This window comes from Lampetra planeri, chromosome 14 (assembly GCF_965212315.1).
Source record: "Lampetra planeri chromosome 14, kcLamPlan1.2.h2, whole genome shotgun sequence".
In the NCBI taxonomy this organism is placed as follows: domain Eukaryota; kingdom Metazoa; phylum Chordata; class Hyperoartia; order Petromyzontiformes; family Petromyzontidae; genus Lampetra; species Lampetra planeri.
In genome coordinates, this window is record NC_136120.1 from 3306577 (window position 1) to 3325534 (window position 18958).

The following is an 18958-nucleotide window of genomic DNA, read 5'->3' on the forward strand; positions in this document are numbered from 1 at the left end:
ACGCTACCACCCCCTCCGTATAGTGAATGAATATTCGTTCACAGATCGCGTGTTGTACACACAATACAGCACGTGTATGCATGCAAGTAGTGCAGTTGATAATGACCTATGTATAAGATTAGGCTAAATGCATGACATTAATGATGCCCTCTTGATCGTGGAAAGGCTGACTCATTTTGAAGATTTTTTCAAGCGGGTACTGGATTAAGGTATTTTTGGCTAAACCATTCATGAGTGCCATTATCGCATATTGTTTTTACGATTTATTCCAAAACTACGGTGTATGGTATAATCCGTGTGTGTGTGTATGCACGACTATGTGTAGACGATAGACCGCACGACACTGCATAAGCAGTGTTATACTGTATCAATGTCTAGGACATGTGAACGTACATCGCAAACATCATGCCGTATGTTGTCTACACAAATCTGGCTCTCGCCTGATGATGCTAGTTGTAATTACTGGCGAAACGTCGTACTCAGACTGTAAATGTTGTGGCTTGGCTCTCCAACACACCGGTGTGCTGTACTAGTATACTACACTATACACTACACAATACTCTACACTATACACTATAGACAACACTACTATACACTACACTATACAATATACTACTATACACTACACGATACACTACACTATACACTACTATATACAATATACTACATTATACACTAGTGCTATCCTAGTATACTACACTACGCTACTATACACTACACTATACACTACACTATACACGAGTGCTGTACTAGTACACTACACTACTATACACTACACTACTATACACTACACTACTATACACTACACTATACACTACACTATACACTACACTAGACACTACTATACACTACACTATATACTACACTACACACTACACTACTATACACTACACTACACACTAGTGCTGTACTAGTGACGAATTGGCCACGTTCTGTTTACGTGACAACCCTTACTAGTTGTCTGTGTCGGGTGGTGGCGGGTTTAACGACACATTTATATATTTACACGATCTAACCCAAAACACCAAGAGTATGGATATTGGTCGCGAAAGCCTGCTACGTGTTGAATTACCGCATATTGTCTGTGCGATGCACTTCTTTCGCACCGCACGTAGCCAACCGTGCAACGTGTCGACATTACACCAAATCACCCGAAGCTAAGCAGGTTCTAGCCTGGACAGTGCCAGGAGGGGTTGGGTGAGCACCGTGAACCGCCGAACACGTGTCGTCGTCTGCTGCGGGTTCTTCGTGATGGGCAGTACAGCAAGATGGGTTGTTGTACGGTACGATGTTCCAATGCTATGCTCCCCGCCTTCACCAAACGCGCACCGAATAGCATCGTGGAGTTTTGGTCTCACGATCCCTCCCCATGACACCCGTACGGCGTGGGGAGGTCTCCATCCAGCAGTAGACGAACAAACGACTGAACATGTCCACAACGATTAGATACGTGGCAGTGTCGTTCTCGTGCGTGATTGTTTTACACTTTCCTTGTTTAAATTACACGCGAATGAGTCTATACAAGTTGACGCAGTAATTTTGGAAAACAAAAAATACAGTACATAGATACCCATGCGACAAGTCACGATTTTACACACTATATTCCCCAAGATGTGGTATTTATTAAAACGGAGACAAACACGCCTCTGTAAATGCTCTTAAAATTCCCCGTATTTGTTGAGTATTTACCACCACCCCCCTCCGAGTGATTTCAATTCGACAAAGGGTGGCATTGTGCGGTCTTGATACGGGCAGAAGTGCAGAATTTGCCAACGTGTGCAGTTATTCATGGAATCTTGAGATGACTTCTACAGTGAATTGGGTGGAGTTGATTCTGTAAAGGAGTGTTCGTGGAGGAATATCTGGCCAGCTACTTGAGTGGGTATGCGTGTGCAGAGAAAATTGCAGTGCCCGGAGAAAGCTTACACACGTGCGAGGGGGTACCGCACGTCACAACCTACTTCCTGTGCTGCTTTCTACGAGAATATGTTCTGCTATCATACATGTACACGCCCATTACTTTTTTCACTCCACTGCTGGATGAGGGCCTCCTTAGCGCCTTGCGGGTCGCGTGGGTTTGTTTGACCATACTTCACCACGCTTATCGCTACGTAAGAGACATTGGGAGCGTATTACAACGATGGATATTGCTGCAACATCCCTCTGCTGCCCAGAAGGTAGATATATTTTATTTTGCAACTATCGGCTTTTCATTAATTTAATTTTTCGATAACCGAGTGACTCGGATGTCAGGGTGCTGAACTGGCGCCGCTGAGATTCTGGGTTCAAATGCAGATTTCAGGAGTCCGTGATTAAACCAGGTTCTCAAATGTACTGAGTTTGATAATTGGTTTTTTACCCTTTTATCTGGCAACAAAACTGACACTTTTTTTACAAGGAGTCATGTTTGCATTGACCACAATACCTGCGGTCGGAATGCAAACAAAAACACAACTCTGATAATGTATGCACTGTCCTTGTGCGTCTTTTGGCGTCATCTGGTCCAACACCATGTGAGACTAGGCTCTAAAGAAAGCTGTCTCGGGTGTGGACCAATCAATTTCAAGGATAGTGCATACATTATCAGAATTGTGTTTTTTGTTTGCATTCCGACTGCAGGTATTGTTGTCAATGCAAACATGACTCCTTGTAAAAAAAGTGTCAGTTTTGTTGCCAGATAAAAGGGTAAAAAACCAATTATCATATTTTGTTACTGGCAAATGAGGTTCCAATGGTGTACTGAGTTTATTGTGCCTCAGATTTTTTCGATTTAAAGCTTTCGTGACTGCAGGGATTCATCTTCTTGGTTCTTTCGGTCAAGTCACGTAGAATGGAAATAATAAAATAATAATAAAACATATTTAATTGTTTTATTTTTATTAAAACATATTTTATTATGTTAAATTTTTATTACTTTATTATTTCCATTCTACGTGACTTTACCGAAAGAACCAAGAAGATGTGTCTCAGATGTTTGGATCTTATTGTCGTCCTTTTGCTGCCCACTGCGTAGCCCCTGCGATTGTGCTCATTGGTCACCCATCCAAATATTACGTAGCCACGTTATGGCTCAATCTGTGTGATGGACACCTATGCGCTGCATCTAAATTGTAGGGTCAAACCAGACTAACAACAGGAAATTGTCTGTGGATTTAGTTTCGCGGTTTAAAAAAAAATCTCTGAAGTTAAAAAAAGACAAATCCCGAAAAGCAAACAATTGACAATGTTCACAGTTCTCTTGCACGTGTTTCAGAGGCGAGCTTGGATTCTTTTTTTTTTAAAGAGAGTGCCTCTAAAAGCTCTGGGTATAAACTGTTCTCGCAGACGTTGCCTTTCGTATTGTTTGTTATCCTTGTTGTTTTAGCGTGAGAGCCACTGACGGGGGCTTAAGGTGGTGACGGTGGTGGTGGTGGGGGTGAAACTCTTGTAGAAAAAAACGCGGCATGGAATTTGGGATGAAAAGCGCTGGTAAGGCACAGATCACGGAAGCACCTGCTCTCTAAATGCAGCACGCTAAGCTCTCCTGGTTTCCAAATATACGGCCCTTTGTCAGTCAAAGCACTGCCGGAAGAAGGGCCGACACTCATCACGTCGGTTCATGGCCTTTGTTTGACCACAATTCGTGACGCTGGTCAGTGCGAGTTGGTGCCAAAGTTTACGAAAGTTTTTTTTGTTTTATCAGTGCCCATTACCTGCTATGATATACGGATCAAAAGCATGGTGCGCATTCAGGAACCGGCTGAGATGTCACCCGTCACTTTTGTTAGCCGTAGTCAGGAATCGAACTCGGGTGGATGGGTTCCGAGCACCGTTCTCTAACAGCTGTGCCACCGCTCCAATTCTTACAAATATACAACACACCTTTTTGATGAATACACACATGTTGTATATGTACATGACACTACATTAACATAACGCGAAGAGTCAGCCCTAAATCATTGTGTAATGAATAAACTGCGGTTTATCTGTGGACTCCTGTTTTCTAGCAGACGACAAAACGACATCACAAATCTATTCAGCCAAACGACCCAGCAGAGCCCTCATGAAAGGGATTATCACCAATTGAGGCTTTCTTTGGTAAAAAAAATTACATTACAACACCAAAGAGTGACCAAAGTTGAATTCCAGGTCACGGCTGACATGTGGTGACACCTCAACCAGTTGTGGGTCCCCCCTTCACCAGCGTGCAGTATGGTCAAACTAACCCCACGACTCACACGTGCACGGTGGCCTTCATCCAGCAGTGGAACGACAAAGGACTCTCCAAAGAACAGCGTCAAACTTTACACAGCCTCTCGTCCGGTTATGCTAATTCGGTAAGTTCACGTTGCCCTGTTAGTTTTTGTGCCCATCCTGCAGTCTATGAAGTTCAAACGCTTGGCACTGCGCCTACCTACCTACCTACAGTATTTATAAAAAAAAACCAATAACTGAAGTGACAAGCATCACTCTCTAATCGAGTGGTTTCCAGCGGTGTGATCCGCGGATCAAAGGTGAAGGATCCGCAAGGCCGTGGGAAAAGGTTCGCAGAACCGTTGCAAAATTAGTTTTTTTTCACAAAACGCCAAATTTTTGACCGCACGGTGATCCGCGGAAATGTTTCCGAGGATTACGAGTGGGTGGCCAACTGCTCCGCAAAGATTGCGAACCCACTCGTCTCAGGCGAAGCTACACTACCACCTACTGGACACGATGCAACATAATGAGCGTCGTGGAGAATATAAATTACTAGTAGCCGTCATATATCTCCGTCTCTCCACATAATTTATTTTTTATATTACACAATCATCGGCCTTTTAGGGGCGAGTAATTTCCCATAAGGTCGTAGGGCTGATGGATTTGCAAAATACTGTAGTTTTTTTCATTTTCAGACTGTCTTTCTGACAGACCTGTTCTCCACCTGAGGACGGCTACTTGCGTTGTGGCCAAAACGTCGTGAGAATTATTGTTTTATTTTTATTATTTTATTATTTCAATTCTACGTGACTTTACCGAAAGAACCAAGAAGAAAAATACTGTAGTGTATTGATGTGGACACAGATACGAATGAGACGTATTGTCTGGCAAGCTATTGTATACTTGTATATGTATACAATATAAATGCAGCTCTGTTAATCCACTGCTGGACGAAGGCCTCCCCACGCTATGCCGGTCATTGCTGTTGTTTGCCCATACACCACCTCAATTTTCAGTGGGTTCATGAGGGACAGTGAACCAGTCCAGATGGCACTCAAGTTTGCTAGCAGTGGCCGGGAATCGAAGTTAGGTCACCAGGTTCATAACGCAGTGGCGACCACTGCACCAGCTTTCCCCCAAGAGTGAATTCAGGAAACGGTAACATTAATCGACTGTATATTGCATCACCACGCAGCTCTATTGAGCATTTTTTAGTGGAATGCGAAGACGAACTGGCGATGGACTATCCGCAGGTTGTTCCATGCTCATCCGACCGTGGGCACATTTGACGTGTCTTTCGCACCGCGTTGTGCAAACAAGAAACATAAGAGTCGTCTCGGCCACCTGGGGCCGGGTAGTGTGCGTGCCGCTGAGCGCACACACACACACAAGCACGCGCACCTGCAGACAGTCTCTCCAGAGCTCACACACTGCCGTGTTGACAGCATTAGCACGTTTTCATAAACACATCTGTCAAGCGAATCCTGAATACCTAAAGCCACCTAACCTACACAAAGGAAATACTGGTCTCGAGAGCATGTGCTTTTTGCACACAGGCCACAGAAATATTTAAAAATGTGTTTTATTCACAGGAACAAAAGTAAACCTTTCGAGTCGACAGGTATTAAAGGCGAAGATTTCCCATTGGCAACTGTGCAATGATCGTTTACAGCTATCAGCACTTACATTAAAGCGATGTTTTGCAAAACTGTCGTATTGTAGCTTATACGTGGGTCTTGTTGACAAAAGCCAAAGAAAACAGAGAAGGGCCCAATCTATAGAACTATTTCCAGCATAGGTGTTCATGTAATCAAGTTGAAACGTCAATGTAGTCCTTTAAATTACCCAACTAAAATAGATTTATGCAAAAACTGTACACGAGAAACTTGTATGTTAGTCGTTTATACTTTTGTGATGAATGCAAACATGACACGAGCAATTTGAAACAACCAATCGAAATTCGTGGTCTCCAGTTTTTTGTTCATTGTTCACAGAATTGTGCAGTGATCGTTTTAAGAAAGTAAATTTGCCGCTTCGTGCAATGTTGACTTGAAGTAGTCATTGCACAAACTGCTGCAGCCAAATCCAATATTTTGTTTCAATACTCCGAAATTCCTCCATTGCCACCTTTAGAAAAAATACATGACCAAGCTGGTACAACCCAACATCAATCACCCATCGTCTGGCACTTGTGCATTTCCAGGCCTGTCTTTTTACTACAAGAGGTCAGATGCAGCCTCGGCCAACACAAGTTAAATATAGCAGGACATATGTACACGAAAACAATATACATGTCTTGACATTTGCTTAACTGTTAAATATCTTAAAAAAATGTGAGTGTTGCCAACTTCAGCATGATTTTAGATCAGAATGCAATTCCATTATGCTCAATAAAATACACTTTGACAGGAATGAGATACAAAAACGTTTACATTTATATGACAACTGCACAAAATTGTGCCAAAACCCAGAGGCAGTCATTTACTGGTTACATTATTATCTAAAAACATTAAACCCGACATTGATTTGAATTATCAGTTCAATAAATACTTTGATCTGAAAAAATGTTCCCAAGTATCATAACCAAAAGACGCAAATAAAGGCTTTTCGCACGCACAGTTTTCATAGATTTTTTTTGCTCCCAGAAACTGCGTTCACATTCAGAGCTCCTCGTTGCGGGCGCTGTCGGCATCGTCCATGCCGAAGAAGGACGAGGGACGCCCGTGCACGTCTCTGTCGCGCTTCACGAAGGCCGTGAACGACGAGACGCAGTTCCCGATGAAGTGGTCAGCCTGGGCCAGCACGTACAGGTCCAGCTGTGCCACGTCTGGCTTTACAGCCACCACTCTCACCTTGGCAAGCACAACACGGTGCACACAGCATGGGAGACAGATCCCCGCACTCGTTATAGAGGGCCGATCAAGCCGACTCCCCCTGACAAAAACTACATTCACTTTGGCACACACAAGTGTTGAAGAGTGTAGCTTTTGGCTTGATTTGAGATGCACTTAATAGATGTTTAACACAGTTTTCTTATCACATGTCTGAAAAAAACACAAGTACGTTGAACTTTTTTCGCACCGTACACAGCCAACCATGCTGATCGGAGGTATGGGGGAAAAACTAAACGTAAAAATCAGTTCCAATTAAATGTATTTTAAACCTAGATTTAAAGATCCAGTGGCTTCCTAATACAATTCAGTACATGGTCACGATACAGACGTGACCCTCTCATGCCAAACAGCTCGCCCTCCGTCCCGACACGTCTCCATTCATTGTGTTGAGCACTGCGTGCAGTCTTTGATCACCGCTCCTCCTCCCTCCCGATACGTTTCCATTCATTGGCTACCACAGCCTGATAAGCTCCCCCCCCCTCTCCACCTCCCTTCAACTTGCTTATAAGGGATTACATTTGAATCATTGCTTCACTTGATGCAGCTAATTCGGCTGTGACGGTCCCACCTGATGACGGAGACTTGTGTTGCCTCCGAAACGTCGTGAATTTTATTTTGTTTTGTTTTATTTTACTTTCATTAATTTTAATGTTTTTACCTACGTGACTTTACCGAAAAAAATCTGAGAATACTTGTGTAGGTTATTCATCTGTATGATCATTACTGTGCGCTACAATGTATAATATATATTCCCCTATTCAAGCCCAGACTCAAGACTCCTCCCTTCTCCTTTGTCTACAACTGGCTTTGCTCTTTGAAGTACCTTCATCAGCATCTTTACCAAACATTCATCTCATTCTCCTCACCGCAACTCCCTACCGCCTCAAATTAATTAACAATTTAGCAAATAATCTCTACTCCATTCATAGCCACCCTCAATGTACCTCACTACTTTGTACAGCGTCCTGAGACGCAGCCACTATAACATGCTTTACAAATGCCAACTTCTTGTGACTAAATTACCCAGAACTTACCTGATCTTGTCAAGAGCTTGGAAGAGAAATCTGGGTAAAACCTGCATAGTGCTTGAATGGGCCTACCACCAAGCGTGGCCACGAGGCCTAGCACTTCCAAACGGCCCACAAGCAATATGTATCCGTCACTGCAAGCCATTTAGCCACAATGATCAGGTTCCAGACGGGAATAATTTTGACCTATTTATCACTTGAAGGCATTCTTACCATCGTCACCAATACATACAGTTCGTGCAAGATCAAAGTTGAGCATCAGCTAAATGGTAGCCCGCCAAAGAGAATTCTATTCATCCCTTGGTACAAAAAATTTTCCTCACCCCTGTGTACATGGAAGCAAACTGCATTGTATCTGTATATTTATGCGATCTAACCCAAAAAAGAAACCTCTATTATGGGAATAATTTGTCGCAAAAGCCGACGTGTTAAAGTCACGTAGGTAAAAAATAAAATTAATAAAATAATAAAAATTTAACAAAATAATTATTTTATTTTATTTCTAAATAATAAAAGGAATAAAAGAAAATAAATTAAATATTTATAATTATTTTTTTCTAAACTAATTATTTTATTTCTATTATTACTTTTATTAATTTTAATTTTATTTTTTACCTACGTGACTTTACCGAAAAAACCTAAGAGCATGATTCCTTGCAGTCACGAAAGCTTCAAATCTAGAACCGACGTGTTAAACTGCATTGTATCTGGGCTGCACCGACCTGTCCTTGCAGAGCCTCGCCAATCTCCTCGGAGTAGTCGTGTGAGTCGGTCGCGACGTAGACGGAGTGCGCGCCGATGCGCGTGGCCCAGGCACGAACGGAGCGTGTCACGTCCGTCACGCTCGGCAGGCACATGGCCATGGTGAGGGGCCGTGCCGTTGCGAGGTCGTCGCCCACGCACTGCGGCGACGCCATGAGGTGCGAACCCACCTTGCCCTCGCGCAGGAGGGCGCACGTGTTGTGCTGCGCCAGCGCACAGGCGAGGGGGTGGGCACAAGGCGCAAGGCACCAAGGATTGAGACGCGAGGACTCTTATTGGTGCCCAATGCTTTTGAAACTCGTGCTGAAAGCGATTGCGCGTGGAGCTCTGTCAGTCTGAAATGAGTCATTGTACTTGTACGTACATGGTCGAATTGTGAAATCAAAATTAGCGGCACGCTGGTTGATTTCAGATTCAATATTCATTCAAATGATGCCATTTGTGCACAATTAAACACTAGCTTCACGTTAAATGTGTATCTCCTGGATTAAGCATTGACATTCATAGTTAGATGATAAAATTGGTTATATTACAACCTTGTGGGGCTACTTTGTGAGCAGCAGAAGGCAGCGCAGTGAAAACCATTGTTGTATCGTACTATAATCCAAAATCTGTGCTCTCAGCCTTTGCCAATTTGCACTCTCCAGCATGGTCAAGTATGTTCAAATCACCCCCAAGACATGTACAGTGTGGGGAAGCCAACATCCATCATAGATTGACAAAAGACCTGTGCATGTGTAAACTTGTCAGAGGGGTTTCTGCAACACCACTGGCTATATTAATCCATTGCAGCAGCAGCAAATCTATTTTGGGCCAAAGCGTCGTAGGTAAGGTTTGCAAGGCGTTGCTACCTACCCAGTCTGAGCCGACCCGCAGGTGAATGGCCAGGTAAGGCCTCGCTAGTCGATCGCTGATGAGCCGATTGCCCTCGGAGACCATCTTGTCCGACCACACGACGTAGCGTTGGAGGCGGCGATGCTCGGGGAGCACGGGGAACTGCGCCGGGGCTCCGGGCAGCGCGAGCACCGGGTGCTTGTGAGCCGGGTACCTGCCCCGAGATTGACAGTGGGCTTGAATCAACATGCAATGTAATGTGAAAGGCCTGCATTGGCATAGATCTTGAGTACAAGTAATGAAGAGATTTCGATTTAAAGCTTTCGTGACTGCAGGGATTCATCTTCTTGGTTCTTTCGGTAAAGTCACGTAGAAGGAAAATAATAAAACAATAAAAATAAAACATGATAAAATAATTCTCACGACGTTTCGGCCACAACGCAAGCAGCCGTCTTCAGGTGGAGAACAGGTCTGTCGAGAAGGCAGAGTCTGACAGACCTGTTCTCCACCTGAAGACGGCTGCTTGCGTTGTGGCCGAAACGTCGTGAGAATTATTTTATTATGTTTTATTTTTATTGTTTTATTATTTTCCTTCTACGTGACTTTACCGAAAGAACCAAGAAGATAATGAAGAAATGTCACGAAGGACATTGAACAAACGGGTGAGAGTGCGACTGCAGAAGCAAGGCTGGTAAATGAGAAGGGAGAGTGTTCATTTGACCATGCCGTCTCTCCTGAGCTGGAGGCAGGGAATATAATAAGTCTGGCAGTGATGCACACAAGCACAAATCATACTAAATAAATATTACATTAGGATTATCATTAATGCTGCCTTGTAAACTACATAATGGGCTGCTTTAGCAAATTGCCCTTCTAATCTGAAGGACGAATTCACTTTTAAGAAGTGGCATTGGCTGAAACGTTTGACTATCATATTTAAAGGAGTGTTAACTACAAATGCTGATTTATTTTTTTATACAAACTGTAGGCTTCCATATTACAACAATACCTTCTGGAAATGTTCCACATTTAAAAGCTGGATATTTAAGTCAAACTGCTGAACAAAGGCTTTGGAAAGCTTAATATTAAATGAAGTGTGTGCACTGCTGCACATAATAATCTGTGATATTTTGCAAACACTTTATCCACTTCAATATGTGCTTTCTAAATGCGTTTCAACATGTACATTATCTTTAACCTACACATTTTAAATACGACCATTCCCACTTGCTGCGAATACAAGGGATACATTGTTTTGGCGTTGGGCAAATTAAATGAACTCTATATGGAAATGCCTTTATCCAGAAGTGGATTAAGCAAGGTCTGTGAAGGATTATTATCACTCTGTATTTGTAGTAATTGTTATTTGTTCACAAGTGGGCATTGTGATAAAGCCAAGCTGCTTCATTGTTACCACTCGAAGCCGAGTTTCAGGCGTACTTGTCAAGCCAGCGCTGCATGCTGTGTGGATGGTAGGAGAGGCTGTTAAACACCTCCGAATGAACAAAGTCCACTCCAAACTGGTCCCAGAAAGGCCCAAAGGGGTTGCCGTCCTGTCACATACACACAAACACGTCGCGCACCAATAATTCAATTACAAAATCAGCGTGAACATGCGCCTACGTATGCTCCTGTACATCACCGAGCTGAATTTGTAGTTTTGTAGGCAAGCCCATTTCTTCTGGCGGCTGTGCACCCAAGGATACCGTATGCTAAGAATAGTTTTAATGTTCCTTCATCACCAATCATATCTCAATTGTTCAATGAGGGCCTTGGCATGAGATGATGAAATGTTCTTCTAGTTCAACTACAGTTCAAGAATGGCCTGAAAGGATAATACACAAGACTGGAGACGCTTCAAAAGGCTTCTCCTCCCATACAATGAATTACACTCTTTCATACTCCATAACGCGTGGTTCACAACATGTTATTCATTTGACAGATTTAGCTTAAATTGCTCTCAAAATTGGACGAAGCTGGATTAGTTTCACGTGCACCCCTGTGTTGTCTGGACTGAGACCACAAAACTCGCTGCTTCCGAGATTCCAATCTTAGCTGTGAAGGCTGTGTTCTTGTGTTCTGCCTTAACCAGTATGAGCTTCATGAGCCACACAGCCACCTCAAACATGTTGACATTTTTTAGATGAAATCTTTTCCCGATATTTTATCTCAATTGTGTAATCGGCACGATTTATTTAAATAAAATAAAGAATCCATTCCAATGTAGAAAATAAACAATTTGAATCCGTCACAGAGCAGTGTTAAGAGAGTGGTCTGCAGAAGTGGAGATGACCTAACACCGAGATCTCTTTACGTCACCTCTGTTCCACACAGAGGATCGAACTTTTTCCCACTTGCTCTGCCACTTAAGATACATTTTCGTTGCATGACAGTCAACCCCACCTTTTAATCCTGAGCTGGAATTTATCCAAATTAAGTGCAGAACCAAATGTATATTTTTTTATGTAGACCATTAACTGAATACAATTGAGGTCCAGTTTAAATTGCAACTTAGTCTGTCAGTTTATGGGTCTTGATGTAAGTCTATGGGTTACCATGAAGTGGTTCTGTCTGAGTCTCTATGAAAGTCTATGGGTTTCTACATGAATCTCATGGTCTCCAGGTGAGTTTCAGGGTCTCTATGCAAGGCTAACGAGTCTCTCTGTAAGTAATTCGTGACCAGGCTGCGACATGAACCCACGAAACCTCAAGTAAGTTGACTTCAAGACATGTGTGTGTGTGTGTGTTTGAAGTGAGAGCTCCACAAGCAGAGCGAGACTGAGCGACCCTCCGGCCAGCACCTTCATGGGGCACGAGCGCTTGTCGGGGCTGCGCGTCGCGGCCGCCTCGAAGCAGTAGGCCGTGCGGGTGGCCGGGGGCCAGTGGTGCGGGGCGAGGTGCTCCATGAAGTGCTCCAGGCTCACGATGCGATGGAACTCGCTCAGAGCCTCCAGTCGGAAATACTCGGCGTACGGGACGTGCGCCTGAAGACAGAGAAAGTCCCGCGCAGGCGAAGCACCCACGGTACCCACCACCGTGGTAACAATTCCACGTGCAGACAATTCACTCAATTGTATTTCTACGCTCGCGGTACCGTGCATAGAAATTTGCATCTAAGAATTGATTATTTACACGAGGCTAATAGAATGAGTTTGCGTCTAGATTATTTGGCTGCTATAAATGATCACATGATAAGCCACTTTGTTGGGCTATATCATGTGGCCAAGTCGCTAATAAAGAAGCTAATAGCTCAATGGGCTTCACCTGGTAAAATAAAATATAGTTTAGTTGTATGTTTTTTTAATTTGCTTACCTTTCCTATACTCTGCACTATCGTGTTTTTTTTTCTATTGCTTGTTGGTGTAACTCTTTGACCCGCCCCTATTGGACAAAAAATCTTTAAAGCTCAATGGATTCGTCCAGTATAAATATTCAGATTGGGTCAAAGGCGTGCACATGGCTGTTGAAACAACCTAACCTGTCTTCTATGCCAGCGGCTCTCAGTATGACATAAGTATACTAAGTTTGCAGTTGATACCACATTGCGAAGTGGGTTCAAATTGAGTTACAAGATTTGAGGATACGACAACAACAGTGAGTTCATATAAAGCGTGTAATAATAATAAAAAAAAGCGGCGGGGTGGGTGAGTGAGTGAGTGGGTGGGTGGGTGGGTGAGTGAGTGGGTGGGTGGGTGGGTGGGTGAGTGGGTGGGTGAGTGGGTGGGTGAGTGGGTGGGTGAGTGGGTGGATGGGTGAGTGAGTGGGTGGGTGAGTGGGTGGGTGAGTGGGTGGGTGAGTGAGTGGGTGGGTGAGTGGGTGGGTGGGTGAGTGGGTGGGTGAGTGGGTGGGTCAGTGGGTGGGTGAGTGGGTGAGTGGGCGAGTGGGCGAGTGGGTGAGTAAGTGGGTGAGTGGGTGGGTGAGTGGGTGGGTGAGTGGGTGGGTGAGTGGGTGGGTGAGTGGGTGAGTGGGTGGGTAAGTGGGTGAGTGGGTGGGTAAGTGGGTGAGTGGGTGGGTGAGTGGGTGGGTGGATGAGTGGGTGGGTCGGTGGGTGGGTCGGTGGGTGGGTGAGTGGGTGGGTGGGTGGGTGAGTGGGTGGGTGGGCGAGTGGGTGAGTGGGTGAGTGGGTGGGTGAGTGGGTGGGTGAGTGGATGGGTGAGTGAGTGGATGGGTGAGTGAGTGGGTGGGTGAGTGGGTGGGTGAGTGGGTGGGTGGGTGGGTGGGTGAGTGGGTGGGTCAGTGGGTGGGTGAGTGGGTGGGTGAGTGGGTGGGTGGGTGAGTGGGTGAGTGGGTGGGTAAGTGGGTGAGTGGGTGGGTAAGTGGGTGAGTGGGTGGGTGAGTGAGTGGGTGGGTCGGTGGGTGCGTCAGTGGGTGAGTGGGTCAGTGGGTGGGTGGGTGAGTGGGTGGGTAAGTGGGTGAGTGGGTGGGTAAGTGGGTGAGTGGGTGGGTGAGTGGGTGGGTGGATGAGTGGGTGGGTCGGTGGGTGGGTCGGTGGGTGGGTGAGTGGGTGGGTGGGTGGGTGAGTGGGTGGGTGAGTGGGTGAGTGGGTGAGTGGGTGGGTGAGTGGGTGGGTGAGTGGATGGGTGAGTGAGTGGATGGGTGAGTGAGTGGGTGGGTGAGTGGGTGGGTGAGTGGGTGGGTCAGTGGGTGGGTGAGTGGGTGGGTGAGTGGGTGGGTGGGTGAGTGGGTGAGTGGGTGGGTAAGTGGGTGAGTGGGTGGGTAAGTGGGTGAGTGGGTGGGTGAGTGAGTGGGTGGGTCGGTGGGTGCGTCAGTGGGTGAGTGGGTCAGTGGGTGGGTGGGTGAGTGGGTGGGTAAGTGGGTGAGTGGGTGGGTGAGTGGGTGGGTGGGTGCGTCAGTGGGTGAGTGGGTCAGTGGGTGGGTGGGTGAGTGGGTGGATGAATGGGTCGGTGGGTGGGTGGGTGGGTGAGTGGGTGAGTGGGTGGGTGAGTGGGTGGGTGAGTGGGTGGGTGAGTGGGTGGGTCGGTGGGTGCGTCAGTGGGTGAGTGGGTCAGTGGGTGGGTGGGTGAGTGGGTGGGTGGGTGAATGGGTCGGTGGGTGGGTGGGTGAGTGGGTGAGTGGGTGGGTGGGTGGGTGAGTGGGTGGGTGAGTGGGTGGGTGAGTGGGTGGGTCAGTGGGTGGGTGAGTGGGTGAGTGGGCGAGTGGGCGAGTGGGTGAGTAAGTGGGTGAGTGGGTGGGTGAGTGGGTGGGTGAGTGGGTGGGTGAGTGGGTGGGTGAGTGGGTGGGTGAGTGGGTGGGTGAGTGGGTGGGTGAGTGGGTGGGTGAGTGGGTGGGTGAGTGGGTGGGTGAGTGGGTGGGTGAGTGGGTGGGTGAGTGGGTGGGTGAGTGGGTGGGTGAGTGGGTGGGTGAGTGGGTGGGTGAGTGGGTGGGTGGGTGAGTGGGTGGGTAAGTGGGTGGGTAAGTGGGTGAGTGGGTGGATGAGTGGGTGGGTGGATGAGTGGGTGGGTGGGTCGGTGGGTGGGTGAGTGGGTGGGTGGGTGGGTGGGTGAGTGGGTGGGTGAGTGGGTGAGTGGGTGGGTGAGTGGGTGGGTGAGTGGATGGGTGAGTGAGTGGATGGGTGAGTGAGTGGGTGGGTGAGTGGGTGGGTGAGTGAGTGGGTGGGTCAGTGGGTGGGTGAGTGGGTGGGTGAGTGGGTGGGTGGGTGAGTGGGTGAGTGGGTGGGTAAGTGGGTGAGTGGGTGGGTAAGTGGGTGAGTGGGTGGGTGAGTGAGTGGGTGGGTCGGTGGGTGTGTCAGTGGGTGAGTGGGTCAGTGGGTGGGTGGGTGAGTGGGTGGGTAAGTGGGTGAGTGGGTGGGTGAGTGGGTGGGTGGGTGAGTGGGTGGGTCGGTGGGTGCGTCAGTGGGTGAGTGGGTCAGTGGGTGGGTGGGTGAGTGGGTGGATGAATGGGTCGGTGGGTGGGTGGGTGAGTGGGTGAGTGGGTGGGTGAGTGGGTGGGTGAGTGGGTGGGTCGGTGGGTGCGTCAGTGGGTGAGTGGGTCAGTGGGTGGGTGGGTGAGTGGGTGGGTGGGTGAATGGGTCGGTGGGTGGGTGGGTGAGTGGGTGAGTGGGTGGGTAAGTGGGTGAGTGGGTGGGTGAGTGGGTGGGTGAGTGGGTGGGTCGGTGGGTGCGTCAGTGGGTGAGTGGGTCAGTGGGTGGGTGGGTGAGTGGGTGGGTGAATGGGTCGGTGGGTGGGTGGGTGAGTGGGTGGGTAAGCGAGTCAGTGCGTGAGTAGGTGGGTGGGTGATTGAGAACCCATCACCGTTCTTCCGTGCCATCTCGCCGCTGCTGGCCTCTCTCTCTCTCTCGAGGGACTTACGTTGGTGTACGGCGGCGTGTGGTGGCGATACTCCACCCAGGGGGGCACGGCCAACGTGCGGTTCAGCATCCGCGCGAACGCCAGCGAGCCCAGGAACTGGTCGGCCTGGTTTCCAAAGCGCCCTGCGGAATTCAGCATCATCAGCAGCAGCAGCAGCCACCACCGGCGCTTGAGACAATCCACCTGGGCTGGTGGGGGATTGCGAACCCCACCGAGACTTTTGGGGCAATGCATCGAATGATAAACAACACGGGCGAAGGCTACGGCCATAGACAATGTTGATTTGAAGCTTTCGTGACTGCATGAATTCATATTCTTTGGTTCTTTCGGTAAAGTCACGAAGGTAGAAAAATAAAATCACGACGTTTCGATCGCAACACAAGCGGTCGAAACTCAGGCGGGAAAAATATAATCCAGAAGTGGAACTCAACAGCAGTTCGTGACTTTACCGAAAGAACCAAAGAGTATGATTTAGACAAGTTTAAGAAGGAATTAAAAGAGAAAATTTGTAAGTTTTTAACTCTGCTACTCGTGGCTTGCACACCGTGTGAACCCATGCGGTGTGACCCCGTGTTCTTGTACAGGAACATTTAAAGTGGTCAGTTCCATACGGCGTACAGGCGTTTCAACACGGACACAAATGTTGTATCTAATTGTTTGTGTTTCTCCCTTGTGATGGGGCTTTGTAAGATGAAGGTTGAGGTTTAATAAGGCACGGGGTGAGCAGTAAGGTCTGTAATAAGTTGGGGCACTGCCAATGGGTTGACAGGTTTGTGTGTTTATATAAAGAAGTGAAAAGGGACAGGTGGACAGAATATACCTTTATATATCGTAGGCTTTCGCGACCAATTTTACTCGTATTTAAAGGTTGTTGGGTTAGATCGCGTTAAGTATAAATGCGTCTAACCAACAAACTTGTATTAATAAACCTTCTTCCACGCGTCCCCGTCTGGTTTAAGTGCTGTTCAAGATCAAGTGATTTATAAACACAAATGGAATCCCACCCGTTTAAAAACCACCCCACATTTGTTTAATAAGTGCCTCGAAAACGAAAAACTAAATACACGACGAGGCAATGTCTTGGTTTTATAGCGCATCGATGTCGACCGATGGTCACCGCGTGGACGAGAGAGTTAGTCGATGTGCCTGTCGACGAGAGAGACACAGAGAGAGATGGAGCCAGAGAGAGAGAACAGAGAGAGATGGAGCCACAGAGACACACGAGAGAGATGGAGCCACAGAGAGAGAGACACACACAGGAGAGAGACAGAGAGAGAGATGGAGCCACAGGAGAGAGAGACAGAGAGACTTTGACTTTTATAAAGTTTATTCCACTAGCGCACATTGCGCTTGAGTATTGCTGTGCCTTGTAGGCCACTCGGAAGCGACCATGCCCGCAACCAGTGACACATTAAATGCGTTCAGTCTCAGCGACAATCACCACAAGCGAACACCGGCGTCAGTCCGGCACGACTGTACAAAGAAGAGAGACAGAGAGAGAGATGGAACCACAGGAGAGAGAGACACAGAGAGGGAGCCACAGGAGAGAGAGATGGAGCCACAGGAGAGAGAGTGGAGGAGGCGGCATGAGCCCCCCTCCCCCCCTGGGCTCACCCATGCAGGGGCAGTAGAGGACGTAGCCCGCATGGTCCCACTCCGCGCCATCGCCGCCGCCTCGGGCCCACGACAACGCGGCGAGCAGCGAGACGAACGCCAGGCGCCCGGCCATGGCGTTACGCTAAACGCCGTCCAGTGAGCATCAACAAGAAGAACAACAAGAACAAGAAGAAGAAGGATGACCGCGTGAACAAGTTGGTGAGACCCGCAGGGATGCCGGAACACCACCCGGCAATGGGAACTCCGGGCACGCGGATACGCGCTCGCGATTGGCTCATCGCGCGCACGTGACGAGCAACGCGCAATCCGATTGGATAGCGACGATCAACTTATTTGGTAATAATTAACATAATACAACCCCCACGGTGTAATTAACATAATATAACCCCACGGTGCAATTCACATAATATAACCCCACGGTAGAATTAACATAATACAACCACAAGGTTGAATTAACATAAAACAACCCCACGGTTAAATTAACATAATATAACCCCACGGTGCAATTCACATAATATAACCCCACGGTGGAATTAACATAATACAACCCCACGGTGCAATTCACATAATATAACCCCACGGTAGAATTAACATAATACAACCACAAGGTTGAATTAACATAAAACAACCCCACGGTTAAATTAACATAATATAACCCCACGGTGCAATTCACATAATATAACCCCACGGTGGAATTAACATAATACAACCCCACGGTGAAAACTAATAATATGCATATCACCACACCATTATCCAGTGTTGGTTGGTGTATTTTGTTCATACATCGACGTGTAACGTTTAACACAATTCGAAATATAAGGATGCTGCCGTTGTAGTGATGCAATGATTTTTGTACACTGGACTTGCAATGGAGGTCACCGATTCGATCTCCTGGCGTGGCAATTCTCACAATTGATGTTGAGAGTTGTGGGTTTGACTCTCCAACACACCGGCGTGCTGAAGAACTAACTAATTGACATGTTTGTTTACGTCACAACCCTTACTAATTGGCTGTGTCGGGTGGTGGTGGCGGCGGATTTAACGACACATCTATATATTTACGCGATCTAACCCAAAAAAACCTCTATTATGAAACAATGGATGTCTTAAATTGGTGCACCAGTTAGTCGATCGACATGTTTGTGGTGGGGTAAAGTGTGGGTGCTCCCACCAGCGTGGAAGAGTAGGCCAAAATATCCTTGAGCTCCCTCTAATGGGGGCAGCTTCTCGAGTGGCGTGAGCAAGTACTTTGCAGAGCCAGACTTCTCACAATCCAGGTCACTGTAACATTTACAGCAAATGTCACGTGCAAGGCTTGTTTGTGCAAAAGCTATAGAGA

General features: G+C 47.1%; 1 protein-coding gene across 1 annotated transcript; it reads right to left on the bottom strand.

The window, feature by feature from the left end:
* Positions 1–5742: 5742 nt before the first annotated feature.
* LOC144722305 (GDP-fucose protein O-fucosyltransferase 1-like) lies at positions 5743–17878 on the bottom strand. The gene is made up of 7 exons (XM_078600444.1): positions 17617–17878; positions 16003–16124; positions 12496–12678; positions 11135–11247; positions 9716–9908; positions 8821–9063; positions 5743–7028 (listed from the first exon to the last, which is right to left on the bottom strand). Exons 1-7 carry the CDS (start codon positions 17729–17731, stop codon positions 6837–6839), a joined length of 1161 nt encoding a protein of 386 aa, XP_078456570.1. The 5' UTR covers positions 17732–17878; the 3' UTR covers positions 5743–6836.
* Positions 17879–18958: the final 1080 nt, after the last annotated feature.

Coding starts and splice junctions, on each gene's coding strand:
- LOC144722305 (XM_078600444.1), bottom strand. CDS start 17,731: ATGGCCGGGCGCCTGGCGTTCGTCTCGCTGCTCGCCGCGTTGTCGTGG. Junction 12,679..16,002: donor ACACGCCGCCGTACACCAAC/GTAAGTCCCTCG, acceptor CTCTGTCTTCAG/GCGCACGTCCCGTACGCCGA. Junction 7,029..8,820: donor GCGAGGCTCTGCAAGGACAG/GTCGGTGCAGCC, acceptor GTGCTTGCCAAG/GTGAGAGTGGTGGCTGTAAA.